General features: G+C 35.4%; 2 protein-coding genes across 10 annotated transcripts; both read left to right on the top strand.

Annotated features, from left to right (window-relative positions):
• Window positions 1-71: 71 nt before the first annotated feature.
• LOC105684836 (RNA-binding protein squid) lies at window positions 72-12,569 on the top strand. Of its 6 annotated transcripts, none has more exons than XM_012398495.3 (10): window positions 72-312; window positions 3,393-3,428; window positions 3,915-3,955; window positions 4,274-4,401; window positions 4,637-4,783; window positions 5,095-5,226; window positions 5,697-5,967; window positions 8,890-8,961; window positions 10,959-11,075; window positions 11,378-12,569. In XM_012398495.3, exons 1-9 carry the CDS (start codon window positions 188-190, stop codon window positions 11,024-11,026), a joined length of 1,020 nt encoding a protein of 339 aa, XP_012253918.1. In that variant the 5' UTR covers window positions 72-187; the 3' UTR covers window positions 11,027-11,075; window positions 11,378-12,569. The 6 variants fall into 6 exon arrangements, with proteins under 6 accessions (XP_012253918.1, XP_048506388.1, XP_012253919.1 ...); XM_048650431.1 differs by having other exon boundaries at window positions 8,887-8,961; XM_012398496.3 differs by lacking the exon at window positions 8,890-8,961.
• A 702-nt stretch (window positions 12,570-13,271) lies between these two features.
• Window positions 13,272-23,125, top strand: LOC105684846 (ras GTPase-activating protein-binding protein 2). 4 transcript variants are annotated; one of them, XM_048650430.1, is made up of 10 exons: window positions 13,272-13,443; window positions 14,867-15,125; window positions 15,269-15,452; window positions 15,580-15,954; window positions 16,295-16,648; window positions 16,760-16,988; window positions 17,117-17,379; window positions 17,681-17,831; window positions 17,974-18,126; window positions 20,279-23,125. In XM_048650430.1, exons 2-9 carry the CDS (start codon window positions 15,028-15,030, stop codon window positions 18,111-18,113), a joined length of 1,794 nt encoding a protein of 597 aa, XP_048506387.1. In that variant the 5' UTR covers window positions 13,272-13,443; window positions 14,867-15,027; the 3' UTR covers window positions 18,114-18,126; window positions 20,279-23,125. The 4 variants fall into 4 exon arrangements, with proteins under 4 accessions (XP_048506387.1, XP_012253943.2, XP_012253940.2 ...); XM_012398520.3 differs by having other exon boundaries at window positions 16,187-16,648; window positions 16,760-16,934; XM_012398517.3 differs by having other exon boundaries at window positions 16,187-16,648.
• The last annotated feature ends 438 nt before the right edge of the window (window positions 23,126-23,563 follow it).

Below are 23,563 nucleotides of genomic sequence, written 5' to 3'. Positions count from 1 at the left end.
GTTGCTCTGCCAACATTACCCAGAATACCCTGCGCGCGTCGCATGACGCACTACCTCCATTTCCCTGACCCCTTAAATCTGTCTTCTCCATTCGGCAGCCAAGCGGTTCGGACGTGAAGTGGTGTTAGCTCGTGTAGTTCATAAGTCGATATTTTCGAATTAAATATCTAATAATAAATAAAATACGATGGCCGATCAGGAGAACAAGGACTTCAGCGAAGACATCGCCGATCAGAGCTTTGAACAGAACGGTGACACCGAAAACGGCGGTGGTGACGCCACAGAAAATGGCCAGGAATCTCAGGAGGACAGGTAAATTTGACCAAACTACAGTACACAACAACACGGTACAGATAAACACTTCATGTTATTTTTCTTGCAAACGTAAATCTGTGCTGCAGCTGTAGAAGACTTACTATTTTTTTTACCGTCGTTAAGTGCAGACCTCTCAATTATTTCGTTCTTATTCCCTCGGTTGATCGTTGATATAAAAAGCAATATGGAGGGGAGTTCCAGGCTGCACAACGCTGTTAAAAAATATCCGGTTCCATCTACATTATATGAGCATTTCCCTTCGAAATTGTGTACACCCTTTGAGAGTATAATATTTTCAGAATGTTTTTGGGTGTATATTTTTAAACGCTTACGAACAAATATACCTTAATTATGTAAATGATCAGAGGAAAAAAAAATGGAGTCGCCGGCTAAAGCCGCGGACGCGCCCGCACACTTAAAATGGCGGGTAGTTGGCTTGGGTTTCCTTTGTTGCGGATTACTATACGTCAATTTTTGTGACAAACTCGCAGTGGATAGCCTAGTTGATTGTTCACATGGATGTAACACGCAATGAATCTCTTTGTTAAATTAGTTTGTAAGCATTCATGTCCATTTGCGGCGTAACTTTTACATTTTCAGCGTAACGAGACCTTGAACAGGATGATTTCCAGCACTTAGCAGTAAAATAATTGCGCGCGATGCTCTGTAAATAGATTGTGTTTTTTTCTATCATTTTTGAAGGTGATTTATTGAGCCTTAGGCCCAATATATTTCTCACATCCCCTAATTCCCTACAGCTTTGGTTTCATAAATAAAGTTAAAGTTCGGGGCACGTTAGTAAGATGGGTAAGCATCCTATAATCTTATCTTTTGATCGTTCATGTACAGGTTAAGAAGTTGTAGCCCTTATGTGACAAACTAGCTAATAGAATAAACCAAGTGTTGCAATTGAATTTATTTTTCATGTGATCAGAAACTTATGGGAGATGCACTTACTTTTAGAAATTTGTTATGTGTTTTTCGATTCAGATTGCTGTTAAAGTTTAGTTGATTTTCGGAATACATTTTTGCTGTATGAATGAAAGTATGTCATATTGTCAGGATCAACCAGAGCATTTATTGGTGTGCTGTTCTTTTTTAATTTTGTTTAAATTAACGACGAAAAACGAGAATTTTTAATCAAGCCAATTGCTGTTGGGTTACAATTTCTTACCTGTAAATTTGCAAAGTACAAACGGTGTACGTCAGTGGGTCGCGAGTAAAGTACTAAATGCAGCAAAAAAAGGCTGACAGCCGGCGCTCCAATATTCTATTGTGTAGAAATTTTGAAAAAATTAAAACTAGCCAAATAAATCAAGGTAACTATGAAATATCATGATACTGAATATTGATAACTTATTAGTTGGTAATTGTGGTTTTACGAGGTTTACTATTGTATGAAAAATTGTAACTGTGTAAATTCTATTTTCCTCTACTGTTAATGAACTGTACTTAATTATAATTAATAAGGAACTGTAAATTGTTTGTTACTAAATTTGTACATTGGTATTAATTATAATATTTCTTTATAGTAGATATATAACTTTGTTTTGATTCCACTTTTGGCCAGCCAAGAATCTACTTGAATTTTTCACAGCGCTTATCAGATTGGGGTCAATTATTAATAATTGACCAGTATCTTTACCTGGGATCAGTGAACGAAGCCTTAAGAATTGAATTCTATCATAATTGCAAGAAGTCAACGTGTCAAGTTCAAGTCCATCAGCACAAGCACTGGAAGTCGAGTTGTGTCGAGTCGAGTCAAATTGAATCAGAGTCACACACACTTGTCTGCTGGGTCACGCGTAGAGTCAATTCTGATCTGATCTGATGTCAATTTCAACGAGTCCGATGTCAATTCCAAATACAGTTTGGGCGTGACCAAAGCACAGAGTCACTAGGGAAAATGTGAACATCTTCGATAGGTCGAAATGCCATTAACCCAGTTTATCTGGCTTGGTCTGCAGGTGGCAATCGACTGAGTGCAATTATGGCGGGCGGCTCGCAACTGGCTAACCGTGACCCGACCAACAACTGAATACCGGCGAGTGACTGGTGCCCACGGTATTTATCACCAGCCCTAGATGATATAAACAAAAAATATCTCAATACAGATAATCAACACACAGAGAGAGATATCGATATAAAATATCACAACTTGATTTAACTAAAGAGAGAGAATATATATCATGACTTAAAAATAACAAATGATTAAAATAATAAACGATTTTTTTAGCTTTTCAATCGAGTTGCAGTACCTATCTACCAATTACCAATTATTTGGGCTAATCAGCGATCATAGTCCACCTTGGAAAAGTTGAATCTTGTTTCCTTTAGGCGCAGCTGTATGTCAACTGGAGTTGTAACTATTGCTCGGGTTTCACTAATTGTGAAAATTTCGCTCAGCGCACTATTTTCCATGTGTTTTTTTTTTTCCAAGTTTTTCGTCATTGCTCAGCACTTTTTAGATGTTTCATGAATTGGCACATGCACATGTGAAAATTTGAATTGCGTCTAGAACAGCATTCTTGTACATTTGATATTTTCATTTTTTACAACAAATGATTACAACTTGTTTCTTACATGCGAGGATCGTACTTTGTTAGTCTTACGAACCATTGGAATATTTTTTCTCTTTTTTTTCTCTTCCAAACACTTTTTCAAAATTAAGGTGTAGAGTTACATAGGCTGCCTGTATACTAACATCGAAATAATTTAAACATATACATACATATATGTATGTATAATTTTTCCATATGATATATATCTAATAAATTTTCTATTTCATAGTAATGTTTTGAAAGTTGCCCATATTACCCCGTTTCCGATATTAGCCCTATGCAAATTTATATATTGTGTAATTAGTACTTCGTAAAACTATAAAAATAAAGTATTTGACGTTTTTACAGTTATTCTAGATACTTCCAGGGGTTAAATCAAAGCATTTCTTTTCTTGTCAAGTCATGTTTTAATCTGAGAAATTAAAATACAATTAAAATTAATCGCAATTGATTTTAGTATCTAGTGTATAATCTGAAATTCCTTTAGTAAAATAAAAACATTGAATTACTTTGCAGGTCAGGTGGAGCTAACCAGGAGTCTCTCAATGATAGGTACATAGAAACTTTATTATCGTTAATCCATTCACAAATTTGATTTTGGAGAAAAAGTAATAATTGTCCCAAAGAAATAATACACAATGCCAAAAACAAGAGAATTTACTATTTTGTTCAAAAAGTACGATAGTAGCCACAGAAAAATGATGTATTTTGGGTTAAAAGTTTAATTTATACAAAAAGCACGTGTGTTTCTGTTTCCTTTTTCTTTTTTATCAATCGCCTAAGTTTTTTGAAAGAACAAATTATAAATACTGCCTTGCTAGGTACCTTTCATTATTTCTATTGCAGATTTTTTTTCTGCACAGTATGCGGAGATACATTTGCTTTGCTGACATCAAAATATCACAAGCTTAAGAAAAATCATTTTGTAAACTATTTATTGTACAATTTTTCTGGGCGATTTCCCAGCTTAGAAATTAGACCCTGTTTGCATATGAATTACAATTAATCTAACATCTTTTGTCTTTCTCTCATCCGCAGAAAATTATTCGTTGGTGGGCTCAGTTGGGAAACTACTGACAGTGAGTATACTTCATTTTGGCTTTTGATTCATTAAATAAAAATGCATATTCAAACTGAAGTAACACGACAAAGATAAATTCTGAAGTTTATGGTACGGCTCGTAGAAAGTAACAAAATATTGTAAAATGTTGTATAAATTGAGAAGTCGTCTGCAGTGATGTTTTATTCCTTAGGACACCTTCGGATAACAGAATGGCACTGTTATGTGAGATCATTGTGGAAAATTCTGAGCATATTTTAAATTCCAAACAACAATGACCAAAATTTGTGAATTCCGGTCCTTAGTTTTCAACGTATGTTTCTTGTTTCATTTGCAGAGGAGCTCAGGGATCATTTTGGTTCATACGGTGACATTGAAAGCATCAATGTCAAGACAGATCCAAACACCGGACGTTCTCGAGGATTTGCATTCATAGTATTTGCCCGAGCTGAATCCCTAGACAGGGTAATTAATCTATTTACCCTGGATATCATTTGACAGTAGTTCAATGTAATTTTTCCGTGCCAATTCTCTTTGAGCCGTATTAATGAATAATTATCGTGATGATATCAAATAGTCAGTTCTGCTACTGAGTGCAAGTGACGAAAACCTTGACAACTGAGGATTACTCAGAAATCATAATCTGCATTTTTGCGCAATTTATATCTTTCCTAACAAAATTTTGTACATTTTGTCATAGATCATGGCTGCTGGGGAACATGTGATAAACAACAAAAAAGTAGATCCCAAAAAAGCTAAAGCTCGACATGGCAAAATCTTTGTTGGAGGTCTTTCCACAGAACTGACTGATGATGACATCAAGAATTTCTTCTCCCAATTTGGTTCGGTAAGTATGATTAAAACCTTCATTCATCTAAAGAATAGTTGAAGATCAACCAAGAACTTAACTTGTGACGTTATCTTGGGTTTGATTAGATTGTAGGTTGGTAAAAGTGCTGATAGTAAAAAATACATTTTCGTTTGGGGATACTTCCAAAAGCGTGAACAAACATGGTATGATGAAACCAAATTTTAGTCAGTTCTGCTACTGAGAAAAAGTGACGATTACTTGATCTGATAATATATTTCATTCTTGAAACTCGTGCTAGTTTACACCTATACCAGATTATATTTACAGAATTTTTTCTTTCGTTGCAGATCGTTGAAGTAGAGATGCCATTTGACAAAACAAAGAATCAAAGGAAAGGGTTCTGTTTCATCACATTTGAATCTGAACAAGTAGTCAATGAGCTGCTGAAGACACCCAAACAAACGATAAATGGAAAAGAGGTATGCATTATCCTAATTCTGTCTCGTACAAACTGCGAAGTTCTTTTTAGACAAAATGATCGGATCATGATCAAACTGAATTAGATATGGTATCTTTCTTTTAATCCTTGAATCTCCTGATGTGCATTATTACGTACACATGCAATCATGTTTATCCAAAAATGTTAACACGAACGTTGTAAGCAATGATGTAGTTATCTTAGGACACCTTCGGATGGCAGAATGACACTGTCATGTGAGATTATTTAATAAGATGCTGAGCTTACTCATTTAGAAATAATTGTAGACACTCACAAGCAATAATAATGAACCAAAGATTTGGCATTGAATAAGGGTTTCTTGGAAACAAACGCAGTAGATTTCTAAATCCTCCTGAGTCAACTTGAACTAGCGCTCCTCTAGAATTAGATTTCGACGTACGATAGAAATTCTTTCGATTCTCGACTCTTACGAGTGGTTTTTTCATTTAGGTTGACGTGAAGAAAGCTACTCCCAAACCTGACGGAATGGGTGGTATGCGTGGCAGCGGTGCCGGCGGTCGCGGAGGACGTGGAGGTCGCGGAGGCAGAGGGCGAGGATTTGGTGGTCAGGGCGGATGGGGTCAGGGTGGTTATGGAGGTGGTTATGGCGGCGGCTATGGCCAGGGAGGATATGGAGGTGGCTATGATGGTTACGGAGGTGGATACGACTATTATGGCGGTGGTTATGGCGGTTATGGTGGCTACGACTACAGCGGATACGGTAATATTGACTATTAAATTATTAATAAATTTACATGGTTCCTTGTCGACAAACTTATTTATTTATTTATTTATTCATTGACTTTGCTTTCACTACTGACAGGCCATTAATTGAAGCACTAAATACGCGGCAGACGCTATAGTTGGTCGATTTATATGACGAAGAAAATTTGTATATCGAGACGATTTTGAACAGGATAATTCTATGTATCCAGATAGAAATATGGCGATTGTGAAAGGTTATTTAATGTTATTTGATTTTTTTTTTCTTTGTCTCTTTCGTATCACGGATATAGTTATGACAGATTGTTCCTATCCGCTGTAGTTACGTTACGATTTACTGTATCGATCACTTACATGGAAAAACTTTCTGTTGGACTCTTGAAATGGTGGTGGAACAACATGGCTGATGCGCGTCTGCTCTGTATATAGTGCTCTTTCAGAGAGGCAAATGATTTTGGGTTCAGCAGACTATATCTTAACGAATATACAACACAATATTTATATTAATACGTGAACAAAGCCTCATCAGGCTTTGATCCCACTATCCAAATAGGTTTTAAATTCTCTTCAAATATCGCTGAACCTTGTTATATCTATGTACCTAACTTATGATCGAGTCGGTACACATTTCAGCATGTAGCCTCATGATTAGCTGTGAAAAGAGATCAGATAATCACGATAAACTTATTGACATGGTGCTGAATTATGCTCACATTTTTTTTAGAATACCTTCAGACACTTTTTGTTGATGTGTTTATTTATTGATTTTGTTTCCTCTTTTCATGATTTTAAATCGATGTGAATTCTTTTTCTTTTTTTTTTATTTCTTTATACATCAACAGAAGATGTATGTATATATGTATTTAATTTACCTAAAGAGATTGGAGTAGAGAACATAACAAACAATTTGTTGTACTACTCTTTTGGCATCAGCCATCGTGTTACACTGTGACCAACTAACTTAAATGCGTTATATCGTTATATTCTTTGATGCCTTGTTATGATATATTTACTTGATATGCTATAAAATGAATGAATATATAACTCATTAACAATATCCTATAGGAAAATATAATATGTAACAGTGAAAGTGTGAAGACAGATGAGCTCTGACTATTTTCTGATTAATTCAATCCAACGGCGCGTTCAACGCATTGAGCTATACTTTGTGCGACTATATTTGATTAGTGCATATATTTCGCCACCCCAATCTGATGAATTTCTTATTCCTTTTCCTTGGACTATCGAAATTTTAAATGACATTAGATTGATACGTTTATTATTAACTTCATGAATATTCAACACTCGTGATAATATTTTTTGTTATTAATTTTTTGTTCTCAATTTTCTATCTTTCATACGTTCACTGATTGATGTCAGTGAATAGGTGGAATTTATTGTTTGTAATATCTTTTTTCCAAAATTCTGCAGACTCACTGACTTCAAATCCACGCAATCACTGTAACATAATTATATAGAAACCAAATATACGGTAAATATAAAAAGAAAGTGTACAGGATAATACCAAGTACAACATGCAATATCCTCTCGTTCCCGCATTTCAGTCCTGTCATTATCCAATAATGCATGTCTGTTTGCAACTCGTCATCACATCTCATTTTTCATGAAATGGTTAGCCGAATACATGCTTTCTGTTTAGGGGTTATTGGAAATTTGTTAACCGCTTTAAAAACGCGTTGGCCACTCTCTGCCAAATAATCACATGTATCGTTTCTAGAGAAGTTCATTCAAAACGAAAGTGTAGCTTTCACGAAACTAAGTATCATCATTTTGAAGCGGTCAGAGCATCTTTAATGCCCCCGTAAAATATAAACGTTTTAACAGTACTTTTGATTTACAATTCTCTGTTGGTACATAAGCCAAGTATGTATTTTGATTGTTTTAAACTTGTCCCAACAAGCCAGACGTATCGTAAATGATTTAGTAAAACCAATCAAAATCTAATTCAATAGAATTCAGAACCATTAGCCACAATTTGAAATTCGAAACATTGTCATCCAGCCTTTTAACATAAACTGAACTTGATACATGAAATTTGACCTGGTTGAATACATTGACGATAGACCAGCACACCACACTGCACTAAAGCAATATGAAACATTTTCGTTTATTTTGAATTTTCTGAACATTCAAAGTTCAAATTCACTTGTAAAAATTACTGAAATACCAATCAGAGTGTATTCATCAACAAATAGACCTTACAGTAACTTGAAAAAATGAACAGTTACATTTGTATATGATAATATTCCTATCTGTAGTTGTTCAAATGTGAGCATCTAATCAAAGATTCTAGTTTTTGTCTTGCAAAATATCAATGGCACAATGTTGCATGTCATATCTTTCACTTTAGCACCATAGATGTAGAGTATACCGATTGAAAAGTAAATACATCACAAGTATCTTCAATGATGTTTCTATATTTGAAAACGATTGCGTAATGAAAGATTGGTAAGGTTTTCTGGGGAAAAATGAATTTTGGTAATTACTAGTCACATGTATCACAACTACGCTGTGAACGTGTATACTGTGAGGAAAGAAAATCGTCTTTATATTCTATTCATAAACTTTTATAGGTACTGAAGATCATTGTAAAAATTTAATCAACAACAAAATGAGATTGTGTTAACAAATTTTGGGGGATAATCACAATTTAGCAGCGTGTGTTTTTATCAACAGAACGTATTTAATTCATCGATTCCAAATTAGTAGAGATAACATATCGTTTTTTTTATTGTTAAAAAAGAAAAATTATGCACAGTTCCTATATGACTTCAATCATGACATAAAAAATCTATAGTTACGTAATCGTTATCTATGAAAGCATTACTCCAGAAGTAATTTTGAAACGGTACAGTGATGCTGACTGGATTACTTATACCATGTGTTCCATGAAAAGCAGACGGCTATGGCTATGGCGGTGGTAGTTACGATGGTGGCTACAGTGGTGGGCGAGGTGGTGCACGCGGGAAAGGTACGCAATAGCGTTCCTTTTTTGTTGATTGTGTTGAATTCCTTTATTCCATTCAGACATTCATTGATTTCCTCGCTCCGTTTTTGTGCTTGCTAAGATTGACAATTAGTAGACTTTCAAAACTCTGGTTTCCAGTCTGGAAAATCAAGATACGACATGTACTTCAGTTCTTGAAGAATTTAAGATTTCTTACGATGCAATTAACACCATAGTTAGTGGTTCCAATGTTCCAAGACTATATTTTAAAACCTTAATCAAAGTGTGAAATTTATCTTTACCTGAGTTGATAAATGATTTGCGATATCGTTGAGGTGTACTTCTTGTGTTAGACGACACATTTAGAAATTGACGACTATATACTGCAAACAAACGACAACCGATTATGATTCATACCTCATCAACACCTATTTAAAAAATAGGTATCCACTCGTAGTGGTTCCAAAAAGTTTGGACCTAGAGTGATCGTGTCTTCTGGATGTCAATGATCATAATTACAGTGCTTGTTGTGGTTGAATATAGTCTCTGAATACTGTCCACAGCTACGAAAAAGCAGCCCATGCAAATTGTTAGTGGTATTTCATATGGTACCTATACCATACTTGAATAGAAACTAAAAAATCATTTAAGGACCTAACTAAATTTGGATTGCTCTTGGTTGTTCTAAAACGCCACGACTTTTGTGATGCATTTACACTGATATACTCGTATATTTTGAATTTATAAATAACACTTCCAATAATTGTGTGTACTATGTTGGAATTCTTATTGCAATATGTTAGACACACTCGACAGAAAACTTCATCCTCATGACAACCATTACTGTGTGCATTTACCATGGGTTTATTGTAAAAATCTTATATATATTTTTTTTCACAGAAAACCTGTTCAATAATCATTTGTAGTGTTCATTCAATCATTCAATAATGATCTTCAGCTACACTGAAATGTTACAAGTTTAAACAATGAGTTCGATGATAAATGCTTGGAATGAACACAGATGCACAAGACTGCATGCATTGTCATCATTGTCAATTGCAGAATTCTTTTTTAAATTGAAGTTTGATTTTTGAAGTATTTGAGTGTTTTTGAGTTCGGTTCAGTTGATTTTTAGAATTGTTTTCTGCAGTTTGATTTAAAAATCATTAGATCCATTTTTTGGGACTACTGAACAGTTGAGTTCAAAGTTTGTACAAACAGATGGGTATGTTCACCAGTTCTGCAAGATTATAAGTCTGGAATACAAATGTACTCAATGCACTTAAGAGATACTTATATAACAATTGACAAAGTTGTCAAATTATTGTTCTATGGCTCCGTTCATCCTCTTTAGCTGTGTTCCAATTTAATCTGAGTCTCCAATAAGTTGACCAAACATGAGTAACCGGCAACAATTAATGATAATCATCTCTATTCAGGTTTGATTTAGCATTTTCTAGTGTCTTCATCATCAGCGGACTCATTGGTATTTGAAAATCTGTAGGCTTGGGATCATCCTCTGTTCTATCATCAATGGGGAAATATATGAAAACTGTAAGGTGATTGATATTTCAGTGAGCAGATCGGAATTCCAAATGGGACGTCGTATGATGTCATGTTGCAAATTATTTTTTACTGCACTTGTATTTGCAACACATGACCCATATCAATAATTGCCATTGAATTCCGATTTGTGATACGAAATTGAAATTTATTTAAGTTGATCGATTTAGGCCAGAAATGTACAAAGTGGGAGAACATTCTCACTTAAATAGGAACACAGCCGAAAGCTTACTACCTTAGCCTGTAGCCTCTATGTAGTATTTCTATTGCCTTTGTTATCGTGCTAGTCTCTTTCATAAGATTATTATTTTAGTTTATCTGGTTGTCACTGTGTGCGTGTGGTAGAGTTAACCAGATTCTTGTTGAATAGATTTTTTTTCAAATATCTGAGATCGGTGGAAGGATTGTTGTGAGGTTTCGATCACGTGGGCTAACAGTGTGCCGTGCGTGTGTTTCAGGAGGCTCAGGCTACGGCGGCAAGCAGAGGGGTGGCGGTCGCCAGAACCAAAGGCACCAACCTTACTAAGGAAATCTTAAGTTGCAACCACAGTACAGAAATTGTATTGTAACCGCTGGTGAGTGTTATTTATATTTTTTGGTTTGACGGCTCCGTGTCCAATCTCTTAATTTGAGGCAAGTTTCCCCTGGGCACTCTTTCAACGAGATGATCACAACCAAATTGCTGTTCAGTAAGTCAGCCGAAATCAGGAATGGGAGTACTTCAGGGATCCTTCCTTATGTTAGGCACTGTACAGAACACCTGTCTTCTAGTTAGTCAACAGGCGAAATTTATTAAAGAAACATCAAAATCGACATTCATTGTCCGAAGAAAACCAAACAAGTCGACAAATTTCAAATGTTATTTTATTTGTTTCAGATTTCCCGCCCCATAACAAATCTCACAACTCGACGAATCATCATTCCATTAAACCCCGCCAACAGCAGCGCAAACAACCCATCAAAAATGGTCAACAGCAATAGTTTTTCATTTGCGTTCACCCATATTAACATAATATACAGCAGTGCATAAAACCATCAAAGTAACAAAAAATAGCCCAACTCTTGTGTATAAATTTGTATTTCACTTAATAATAATGATAATAATAGTAATAATAATAATAATCTTCATAGTAATAATAACATTATTTAATAACTAGTTGACAAGACGAAGATAAAAATAGGATGAAAGCGACGCGCGAACAAACCGCCCGAACGGTGCAGTCAATTTCTTTCACGTGTTAAGTATTATAGTAAATATATAGAGTTGTGTGCTATCGCTGATTTCGCATATCCTCAAAACGCGATTATCTCCTTTTTTTCTTTTCTCTTTTTTTTACGTGAGTCTTGCAAGGTAATACAATGGTATTAATTGTACCTTCATTGTTTTCATAAGCTAGAAGTGCAGTTTGGCCGTTGTATGTGACAAATTGGAACTGCAAATCAAACGGAAATAGGTATCTCAAACAGAAGATATTTACAACAGAGGCTTGGGCCGTAATCAGCTAGCTGTTGGATGGGTTTTACGTGCTTTATTGAGCAAGCCCATTTGACAGCAGATCAAAGTTATATTTCAAGAGGACTGCTCAATTACCTACAACCTTGATAGCAATCTGCAGATGATTGTCTCAGGTGTTGATTTCGATACCAAACAATTTTTTGTGTGTGTGCACAATCAGCAAATAGACACACTGATATAACACTGGTTTAATTATGGGAATTGATGATGAAATGATCGATAAAACGAGCCAATGAAGACTGTGAAATGAACTGCATTTTGTACAAAAAAGAAGAAAAAATGATTTAAAACAAAAAATATAGGTTGGCTCGAGCCACGGAGAGCACCGTCGACATGTTCCGATCAACCATGTCCAACAATTTTAACAATAAGATTATTTTAATTTTGTCTATAACTAAACTTAAAAGTTACGATAGCAAGGTTAAGCAGGCAATGTACTTTTTACACCAAAATACTGTTACTATGGTACGTAAAAATAGTGGTAAAAAGATGATTGCTTCCTTATTACTAAAACAAAATAGGATTAAATAAAAACTCATTTTGTGTACATAAATAGTCTGTGTTTTGATTTTAAACCCTGCTTCTCCAATTTCAATGTTATTTTGAGCTCTGGTTAGAAATCTGATATGGACGGAAGGGCAAGTGTAGAAAAAACGTTCTCATCAAAGTTATCTCTTGATAAGGTCACAATAGAGTTTGAATTCGTTAATCACGTTATATTTGAAATGTGCTGTTCCTGCTGAAAAACTTGTACATGATAATGGTGGTGCGAAATTGCCAAAGTAATTGAGCGTGCTGGTCAAAGTTATACCAATAAATCAACACTTTTATCTTCAGATGACCACTCTGCAATGAACGTATTTTTATGCTTGTGGTTCAACATTTTAAAATGAACGTCTTCGTTAACTGAAGATTGGTGATGTTTGCAGACCTTTAAGACATTTTTGGTATGATTCTCAAAATCTTATCTATACCTATACTATGTCAATCATGAAAGGATAGTAATGAAAAAGCATCGCTAGAGACGTGGACCACTCCTTGCTCTTTTGCCGGGTTATTGCAGAGCAGCAGTCGATCACAGGGTCATATTTGTATGCGAGTTTCGCAGCCATATTTATTGTCGAGCCAATCATACCATTCGATCCTCCCGGGCTGCGATAAACGGGGTTCACTTTACTGAGAACAAAGTTAGTCTCGAAGCCGATACCAAAATTGTGAGTGCCTTCTGTCTCATCCGTGGATCGCGCGTGCGTATGCAGTGCATGTGCTGACACCACCGTACTCTGAGGGCCCCACACTGAACTGTTTTTATAATTAACATTATTGTGAACTGTTATTATTCATACTAAACCTTGTTTCTCGAAAGTTTTTCCAGTTAACACTACTGTATAACTTAAGTGTAACTCGACGCGCATGCATCTTTAAAGGTGAGCATTTAACAAGTCTAGTAATCTAGGTATATTTCTGATAGAACCTCCCGGAATCTTGAGACCTTGCACAGAGTCATTTTCGGCGTGGTTTCGCATGCCATAGCCACACATGCCGGCTTTGTTAAGTTTGAACCAGCTTCAGCGTTGCGATTTACGGTTAACCTTACATGCTCAGTTTTTAGTCTTGGACGAAATTCGGACAAAGAGCACGTGCTTATTTCTTCCAGTATTCTGGACTTTTCTAAAGGTCCGTCGATTAATTCGCCATGCCCTCCCGTAGAACACAGTTCTTACGACGACGACGACGCTGCTTTTGTTCTTCCGCTCAGTAAAGTTGTTTGCCAATTATTTCTGCCAGGTTGAAGGCCCACTGTCCACCTAATTTGAACGGGCAATTTTGACTTTACCCAAAATTTCAACTGAGCTCAATGAAATTAGTATATTTCTCATAAGCACTACCCAAAGTGGCCTAGTTCTTGATATTTATTTGATTTGATTAATTTAAAAAAAATCCAATCCTCTGTGTTGGGTTGTTTCAAAATTAATTATTCTGAGTTACAAATAATTGTGGCCTTGAGGTCAACCTATCGAACAATCGAACCCGCCAAATGTAATTTGGCGGTGCGATAGTCTTGGACTATTGGTTACAAGAAAGGTTTCCACTACTCGGGTCATAGTTTCGCTATCCAACTGTTACTGATTATGCCTTTTATAAAAACCGTGCTACATTACTCTATTTTTGCGCATCACACATCTCTAATTTAGTCGATCAAGCTTCGGAACTTGTATAAAATTTATTTTTTTGACATAGTCCTGAGGATATTTTTTAATGATTGCTAAATTACAAATTCAGCTGATATGAAATCAAATGTCAATCTGAATCTAAATTTCAAGTATCATGAAACTTGAATAACTCTAATCACAAGACTTGAAATTGAAATTGTTTGGTATTGCTAATTATAACTTAATGCACGATAGTGACAGTGCTGCTGCACTGCAAGTTACATCTTGCTCCAAAAATGATACGTTCAATTAGTTTTTTTTATATTTATGATTAATTCGCAAATACATTATTTGATGTGTGTACACATTTAAATGAAAGTAGCTGTTCACAGCTACATATTGTTGATTGCAATTACCAATTGTACAAATATTCCAACTCTGCGTGTTGATTATTTTCTGGAAAATATATTAGAGAATACAGATTACATACTGATTTTGCAAGCACTGTTAATTGCTCTGAATGTATTGCAGCGAGTCACTGATTTTAGGAAAGGAAACTATTTTGTTTGTAAATGCTGCTATTATGCTACCATTTTTCATTTTCAAAGTTTCTTACATTCATATAGGAATTTCTGATCATGCCAAACCACAAGCGTATGTTCTGGGAACTGATTTTGAACTGCTATTTATGTTTCAGAAAACTGCCTTAATATTTATAAGACATTTCAATCATTGCTAAAGTCACGTAAGCCGAACAAGCTACTGCCTTTGTAACCTTGATCGACGCTTCATCATTACATCAAACTAAATAAATAGCGGTTTAAAAACGGAAGATACCTTCAAGGAGTGGGACAGGAAATGGTCATGGAGGCATCCCCCTCGCCCCAGTCTGTCGGCCGCGAGTTTGTCCGACAATACTATACCTTGCTCAACAAGGCACCTTCCCATTTGCATAGGTACTACCATTTTTTCCGATTATCTTGTGTACTTCTACAACATAATATGGTGTGTTCTTAGTGGACACATTTTGCTTCATTGAGGTACTACTTGATTGAATGCTATTTACAAATTTTATTGTATTTTTTTGTTTGGTAATCAGGTTTTACAATAATCACTCGTCATTTGTCCACGGTGGATTGGATGCTCCAAACAGAGAAACAAATCCAGCAATTGGCCAGAAGCAAATTCATCAAAAAATACAACAATTGAACTTTCGCGACTGTCATGCCAAGATCAGTCAAGTCGACTCACAGGCAACGCTTGGCAATGGTGTTGTTGTGCAGGTAAAGAATATAAAGCTCTTTCCACTTCAGAATTGCTTTGATAATCAATAGAATGATAAACTACAATAAACAGAATGTGTGATGTACGTATTTACATATAATCTCTGTATGTATTGTTTTATAACAGGTGACGGGAGAATTGTCCAATGCAGGTCAGCCGATGCGACGCTTCACACAGACGTTTGTTTTGGCAGCGCAAGCACCGAAGAAATACTATGTTCATAACGATATTTTCCGCTATCAAGACCTTGGCTTTCCCGATGAAGAAGAAGGAGATGTCGAGGGAGGTGATGGAGGTATAGGTGAAGGTGTCTGTGAGCGAGAACCTGAAGAAGGAGTGCGTTCGGAACCAGAGGAAGATGAGCAATCCAATCAAGGTCATCAATTATCTTCTGCAACTGCGCCTCCAGAGCAACAAATACCACCTTCTCTCATTCCAAGTCAACAGCCACAACTACAACAGCAACAACATGTCTATTATGCGCCACAGCCCCAACAACCAGTGAGTTATATTTGACAAAAAATTTGAGCATGTATGAAAAATCAAATTCCTGCTAGTGCTGTGAATGAAAGACTCCCAGTTTGATAGATTGGAAAGCAAACAAATTTCGTATTCATAGTATTACCACATGAAAGACAAAATTGTAGATATTGAATTTCGTATTAGTTTCGTCATTGGATATTTTTTCATTATTCATTGTAAAAATAAAACGAATTTGTTCAATAATGCTTAGGGGCATCCGGTCATGCAACCAGTGGCAATTAATGGTTCTGTTCATGATGAAACTCCACTGATCAATCAACAACATGTCCACACGTACATTTCTGAACCCACCACTCAGGAACAATTTGTTCAGGAACCAGAACCAGAAGTGGTTCCTGAACAACAACAGCAACAACAACAGCAACAACAACAGCAGCAGCAGCAGCAGCAGCAACAACAGCAACAACAGCAACCGCAGCAGCAGCAGCAACAACAGGTGGAAGAGGAAATTCAAATTCCAAATGAGGAAGCTCAAGAACAGCCGGAGGTAGAACTGGAACAGCATTCTATTTCGGAGTCACAACCAGAAGTTTCAGTGCCGATTACAAGCACCAATAACAGTGGTCCTAAAACCTATGCGACTTCGGTAAAATCTTTTGCTACTGCAACCGGATCAACCAGCCCCCAAGCACCAAAGCCTTCTATTTCACCTGTAAGTCATTGCATTATGAGAAAACATTGACTGTTAACTGTGTCGCAACCGTTGCAGGGATTCTTAATCTGTGCTAATAATATACTTTAAGTATCCAATATCTTGTTTCAGCCACCTATCACGCATCAACGTCTCGAAGCACGTGTACCTGTAACAGCAACAAATTCTGGACCTATTCTCTCCACTCCTTCGACCGTTGGTTCTACACAGCAACAGGTACACAGAGGAATAGGAGGAAACCAGCAACAACAGCAACGAGCACCGCGAGGAGGGCCAGTTCAACGAGGTATGGGCAGGGGACCCCCCCGCTCTCCCTTCCCTTCCGATGACAATGGCTGGGGTGATTAAACATACAAATTATAGTTCAGAGTTATTGGAAGCTTGGCAAACACCGCACTGAGAAATTAAAAATCTATTACCTTGATATTCGAAACAGACTAGATCTAATGAACAATGTTTCTTTATCAGATGGTGATCGTCGTGGTGGTCGTCAAGTTCAATACAGTGATTCACTCCAATTATTTTTGGGTAATTTGCCATTGGATGCATCAGAAGATCAACTGCGACAGCTATTTGAACAATACGGTCCAGTTGCTGATCTACGTGTTCACAGTAAACAAAATGAAAGAGGAAAGGCACCTCACGGAGCATCCAATGCCAACAGAGTACCTAACTATGGATTTATCACATTTGAGGATCATCAATCCGTTGCAAACGTCCTCCACAGCTTGGTGAGATGCATCTCGGTTTTATTTCATACCTGCTTTGTTCTGTAAATAGTTACTTCAGAAAATCATATTAAGAATTTCAAATTAATGTGGTAAATCTCAATCTACTGCTATTTATCTTTCATTATTCTGTTATTTTACACATTTTGTTGACTTAAAAATTTACGTATCACAAAACAATTGGAACGGGGGTGTAACTAAGAATCTACACGGTGTCGCATGGTAGAAGGAGCGATTGAGAAAAGTACAGAAAACGCGTTACGTGGTTTATGGATATTCCCCAACATAGATACGTATTTTATAGCCAATCCACTTCCCCGATGAAAATCGTACGAAGTTAAACATTGAAGAGAAGAAAGTCAGACCACGAATGTCAATGGAAGGAGGTGGGGGTAGGACATCAACTGGAGACGGTTCAGTACGTCCTATGGGAGGTCAACAGCAACGTGGGTCAGGTAATTATTGCTTGATTTATATTTTGAGGTATATTCATCACTCAAGCTCACTCCGAAATTAGTAGATACAATCAATGCTATATCAAAAATGTGAACCCTGTACAAAATCGTGTACAAAAATATGGTATGCAATGTTGCACAGGAGGTCCGGGTGGCGTGATGAGAGGTAGCGGACAACCAGGTACACGAGGTGGACGTGGAAGTTTCACACGTGGAGGAGACGGTGGCCGAGGGGGTGGCATGCGGCAGCCAGGCAATCACAACTATCAGAATCGTCGTTAATTGTTCGAATGCTGTAAGTGCACCCAGACAAACTTCGGCGTTATACTGAACACAATATCACAGTATGTTTTGTAGGTCGTGCGATACATAAGGATATTTATTATTATAAGATGTAAATCAAATTGATGATAGGCCTTGACTTCAAATCATAACTAGATCCAAATCATTTGAATAAATTTTTCTTTACTGTTCATGTTGAATATTATATACGTGTAGTGAACAGGATGGCGTATTCAAATTATTGAAAATTTTTCCCAAATTTCTGTCTGAGGTTATTATCCAACAGCCAGTCCAACACTCTTATGAAATGAAGATTTTGGATATACATTCAACTTCTAATTTCAGTAATTCAAAATACTAGTCTTACATAAGTTTTATTATGATATTGCCTTGAAATCGAATATTCGTAATACTTTATTCAATTTTCCTGTGATTGCACGAGTTCCAAGACATCCTGTCCCATAGTAAATGACACTTTCACACAGATAACGGGAGACCGAAATTTTGATATCTCTTGTCAAATGCTGAAAACTTATTTCTAGTATATGAATTCAGTATCTAGAAAATGAGTCATATCAGTCGTGAGAATTGTAATTATACAATATTTATTATTTATACTGTAGCATGGTTTCGTCTCCTGTTGGATTAACACTCTTTATTTTTATCAACTACACCCTGTGCGAATGTCACTCGTGTATTTGATCAAATAACCCAACCCTATTAACAATGATTAATGAGGCAACGTGAGAAACTCTTGCAGACACTTGAACATATATTTTTATTGCACAATATGCACAAAATATTTGTTCGATTATTCTTGAATAAATCGTTGCCTTGATTTTGTAAGTTATCATTAGAAATAACAAATATCACTTCGAATAACAAGATATCCCGTTACAGTCAGTATCTAAAGTTTATAATCCCTGGTATTAATTAAATGAACGACTTTTATTGTGTAATTTCTTAGCACTTGGTGATACTATCGCCAATTTTTCTAATGAATTGTCCTTGGTTATTTCCTTTGCAAGGGCCCCCTTTATTTCTGATATATGGTATCTGTGTACCATTCCAATTGCCTATATTATAACAAAAACATGGAATAGTACTCCATATATGATGTTCTTATTTACCACCACCCATATGTCAATTTATAGTACGGATATGAAGGTAGGGAATAACTATCTTAATAGGTAACATTGGACTTCCAAAATCAGCAGTTCAACAGCCACACAGTTCTGTGTTGTGATTACAAATTTGAATGTCACGTTATGCAAAACTATGCGATCAATTGTGATTATGAAAAACTTATTCACCAGAAATAGCTCATAAAAATACAGTTATTTGTGAAATAGATAGGGGAAGAACGACATTTTAGTCTGACATAAATTGTGCGAATGTTGCAAAAATAGTGTATAAGAGAATGTTATGAAGTAACGTATTATTATCATTATGCAAAGCAAAGATGCGGCCAAAATAATTTGAAACTCCATCATCTTTGCCCTTTAGGTTAAAGAATTATATCTAACTTAGCACATACTGTGTGAAAGTCCATGCATCAGAACTCTTCAATTCGGTGCACACCATGATAATGCTTGGAAATATATTTTTTCCTATGGCCTTATTTATTTGATTTCTTACCTAAATTTCATGGCATGCCTCACGTTTGATGCTAATTAAAAGTTCGTGGACCTGATTAGGGGGGATTTGTTGTGGACAACTTGGGGTTTTACATACGTGTAATATATGTATGAGATATTGTTATCACATCACAGTTCCATGTGAAAATCGTCTTCGCGAGACAAAGCCTCTAGATATTCTATTCTTCAGAGAGATATTTATCTTACATCTACATCTATTACAGACCGGCATAAATTAATCCCCTGAAAGAGTTGGGTTCCTGATCATTTTCACGAACTTATAGTCGATAAGTGTTGGTAGGTATTATGAATAATATTCAACGATCATTGAAGTAATTTTGTTATTACTGATACTGAATACCTGTAAATTGGAATTAGTCTAGCTCGTGGTATAAAAATTAGTAATTAACTAATGGGTGGCTCTAATTTTGATTTACAATTTCAAGCGTGTAGATATTCGATAATTGGTCGTTTAGATTTATATTGTACATGGATCATTCTTAACATTTAGAATTGATTTTATGTCAGGGACTGTTGTCTACAAAGAGGGATCTGGCGTGGACATGGATTGACAGCTGATTAACTGGAGACTGTTGGAAACCACTAAACAAAAAAAAGAAACAAAATTATAATGATAACAAGTTGCTGCAATTTTAAGGCTGAGAGTGAATAAAGGAAACAGTTCTGCGTTCTTACTGAAAAATTAGGTCCTAATGGACCGATTTTATTATTATCGTCATTACCATTATTAGAGATATCATTGACTTGCGTATAACTGTAATGAAATGACACGATACAGAGAATGATTAGGCACACACATTGATAATAATTGAACATACAAACATTCAGTGAGTATCGTACTAAATTGTGAATAATTCCACACTAAGAATTGGAAATATTTTTTACCGTACATATTTCTACGAGATCAATATGAAATTAGGTCTTTAATGAATTCATGACTTCGTGAAAGTATACTTTATTTGCTTTGCCATTTAGGTGAACATACATATACATACACATACATACCCGAATAACTAATACATTACAACACCATCGCTAACCAAAGGCATCTCACCTAAAGTGAAGATGAACCGTATATTTGCATCATGAACCAGTTGCATCAATACTCGATTAAGATCAATCGTTGAATGAGAAAAATACCGAATAAAAAAATTATTATTTTTAATCACAAATTACGGTCTAACCGACGTTATCTATCAGACGCCTAAAATATAAATGGCAAAAGGTATTCTTCTCAGTAGCAGGGGCTGAAAAATGAGCATCGAATTATTAAAGGCTGTATTCATCGGTATTTTCTTTCCAATGATTTTTCCAATAATTGTCATATTACTGTTGATCCGTGCGAAGTGTATACACATACGTGTTGTGCTCTAATATTGTACTGATAAAACAGTTTCACGTGTCTCAGAAGCGCTCGTAAGTCTGTTAATTCCGTTTGGGGCTCAAAGCATTTTCTTAATTAATTTTTTAGCACATTTGAATAGCGAAAGTATGCTCATTAAGGTAGTACAGTCTTGAGTTTGTGCCAAACGTTAAAAAACATTCTCTAGTCACGTGAAACTGTCTCATACTGCGGCACAATGAAATGTATAAGTTTAACAATTCTTTTCTGTTTGATTATATATATACAAGCATATTATACATACAATATACCTATAGTCAAATTTGACGTAACTGTAGTTACTTCATATACAACAATTGTAAACCGATTTGTACATTACGCTAAACAGTCTTACATAAAAAAAAGCTAAACGAATAATCGCGTTCTATTCTATTCTGGTAAGTGAAATGTTTTTGATAATAGAGATGAAAAGTCAAATTTAACGTAACTGTAGTTATTTCATATACAATAATTGTAAACCGACTTGTACATTACGCTAGACCGTCTTACATAAAAAAAATAGCTAAAACAATAATCGCGTTTTATTCTATACTGGTAAGTGGAATGTTTTTGATAATAGGAATGAAAGAAACTAGAATATTTTCTGTATATTAACAGAACGATACAAATGCAAAGTATGTCCATTATCGGACAGTCTTGGGTTGGTGATTTTTTTTTTCTTTCCTAATCACGGTTGAACCGTGGGTGAGCTTATTTACCACAAAGGACAAACCAGGGGTGTGGTTTATAACAATGTCTAGATTTGATCACCATGAGAAGCAGTCTTATATCGATGTTCTTAAATTGCAACACTGTGACATAAAAGCACTTGTATGTATTTCACCTACATTTGCAAATTTTTGGTGTGAATGCTTTTGAAACAAATTAATGATTTGAATACACATATAATTATAAATATAGAGGATGGCGTAATTAAGTTGTGAAGTTTTTTTTTCTGATTTTTTTCTCCGCCCCAAGATTTAACGTACATTCTTATTTTCGGCATCTAGGGCCGGTTTCTATATGTATACAAACCCGTAGGCATGTCGTCTCAACGTGTTGAAAAAAAAACAAACAAGTAAGAAAGAGGATTAGTAATGTTAAAAAATAAACGTAAAATTGATTATAATATTTTGCATTTAGTATAACATACCTTGCTATCAACTTACAATAGTTTTATTTGTATATTGTTGCTAATTAAGGAAGATTAATGGGGGAGACAAGATAATTGACAAAATTGACAAAATCCATTAAATGTTATTGAGTTGTCCGATAGCTGTTTTCAGTTTTCATATATGTAACTCAATTATACTTGAAAGAAAGTTTTTTACGTATGTCTCTTTCAATAATCTACCGCACATACATACTACGTATGCATAGATAAAGTAAGTAACATTAAAATTTTCATCGCTAGCGCAAAATCACTGCCGTGATAACAATATCTAGACTTGGTACTCTTTCTGATGTTCAGTTGGACACTAAGCCTTAATAATTGATACGAGAAGTATTCTGCATGATTTTCACACGTGTATAATAATTGTAATATGGAAACACGATGCAGAGTTATAGGTCTGTAATCTTTTTAAGGCTATTTATACACCTAGATCGTTGTCGTTTTTCACGGAGATGAAATTATATGAATTGTAATCGGTAAATATATATGTATAGTAATAGCGTGAAAACACTATAGAAATTATGAGCAGTTTACTCTCGTAGTACATACGTATGATTACATTATTATTAGTAATGATATTAACAATATTTTTATTTCTACTTTCATTTCTATCAATATTATTATTATTATTATCATTATGTTCATCATTAGATAGTGTCAGATGCTGATGAATGAGAAGAAATTATTTAATCAATTGATTACAATTCCGTTGGTATTACGAAGCCTCCTACTCACTGTGTGATATTATTTAACTACAATAATGGAATAAATAATAATTGATACAACCATTTCAATCACATTCATCGTGTTATATGCGTTTGCTTGCCCCAAAAACACGATGTTACTGTACCCTGTGCGTAAAGTAGATCCACCTCATGGTTAAAAATAAGTAGAAAAAATGTTGTTCGTTGCAATGTGATCAAATTTTGTTTTAAATTTTTTGCCAGAGATTCTCGATCATAGTCTTTTTTATACCTGACAACTTGATGGGCAAAGGCAGATCAAAAGAAATCCTTGACAGCTTTGGGGCGTTTTGCTCGTAATTGCTGCACACTTATTGCGATTATATTTATCTAATTTTTGTTCGTCAAGTGCTTTGCTTTGTATCGGAAGTTTTTTTTTTTTTGTAAAAGTACGTCTAGATAAAAAAACCTTTGGCTTTTTGAACAAAAGTTAATACAGGATTAGGAGACTGATATCACGCCTCGCAAACTAATTTGATCTTTGTGGCTTTTTA

Source organism: Athalia rosae, chromosome 2 (assembly GCF_917208135.1).
Source record: "Athalia rosae chromosome 2, iyAthRosa1.1, whole genome shotgun sequence".
NCBI classification, from domain to species: Eukaryota; Metazoa; Arthropoda; class Insecta; order Hymenoptera; family Athaliidae; genus Athalia; species Athalia rosae.
This window is presented reverse-complemented; position numbering and strand designations above follow the sequence as displayed.

Coding starts and splice junctions, on each gene's coding strand:
- LOC105684836 (XM_048650431.1), top strand. CDS start 188: ATGGCCGATCAGGAGAACAAGGACTTCAGCGAAGACATCGCCGATCAG. Junction 3,429..3,914: donor CAGGAGTCTCTCAATGATAG/GTACATAGAAAC, acceptor TCTCATCCGCAG/AAAATTATTCGTTGGTGGGC. Junction 4,402..4,636: donor GAGCTGAATCCCTAGACAGG/GTAATTAATCTA, acceptor ATTTTGTCATAG/ATCATGGCTGCTGGGGAACA.
- LOC105684846 (XM_012398517.3), top strand. CDS start 15,028: ATGGTCATGGAGGCATCCCCCTCGCCCCAGTCTGTCGGCCGCGAGTTT. Junction 15,126..15,268: donor GCACCTTCCCATTTGCATAG/GTACTACCATTT, acceptor TTTGGTAATCAG/GTTTTACAATAATCACTCGT. Junction 16,649..16,759: donor CAAAGCCTTCTATTTCACCT/GTAAGTCATTGC, acceptor ATCTTGTTTCAG/CCACCTATCACGCATCAACG.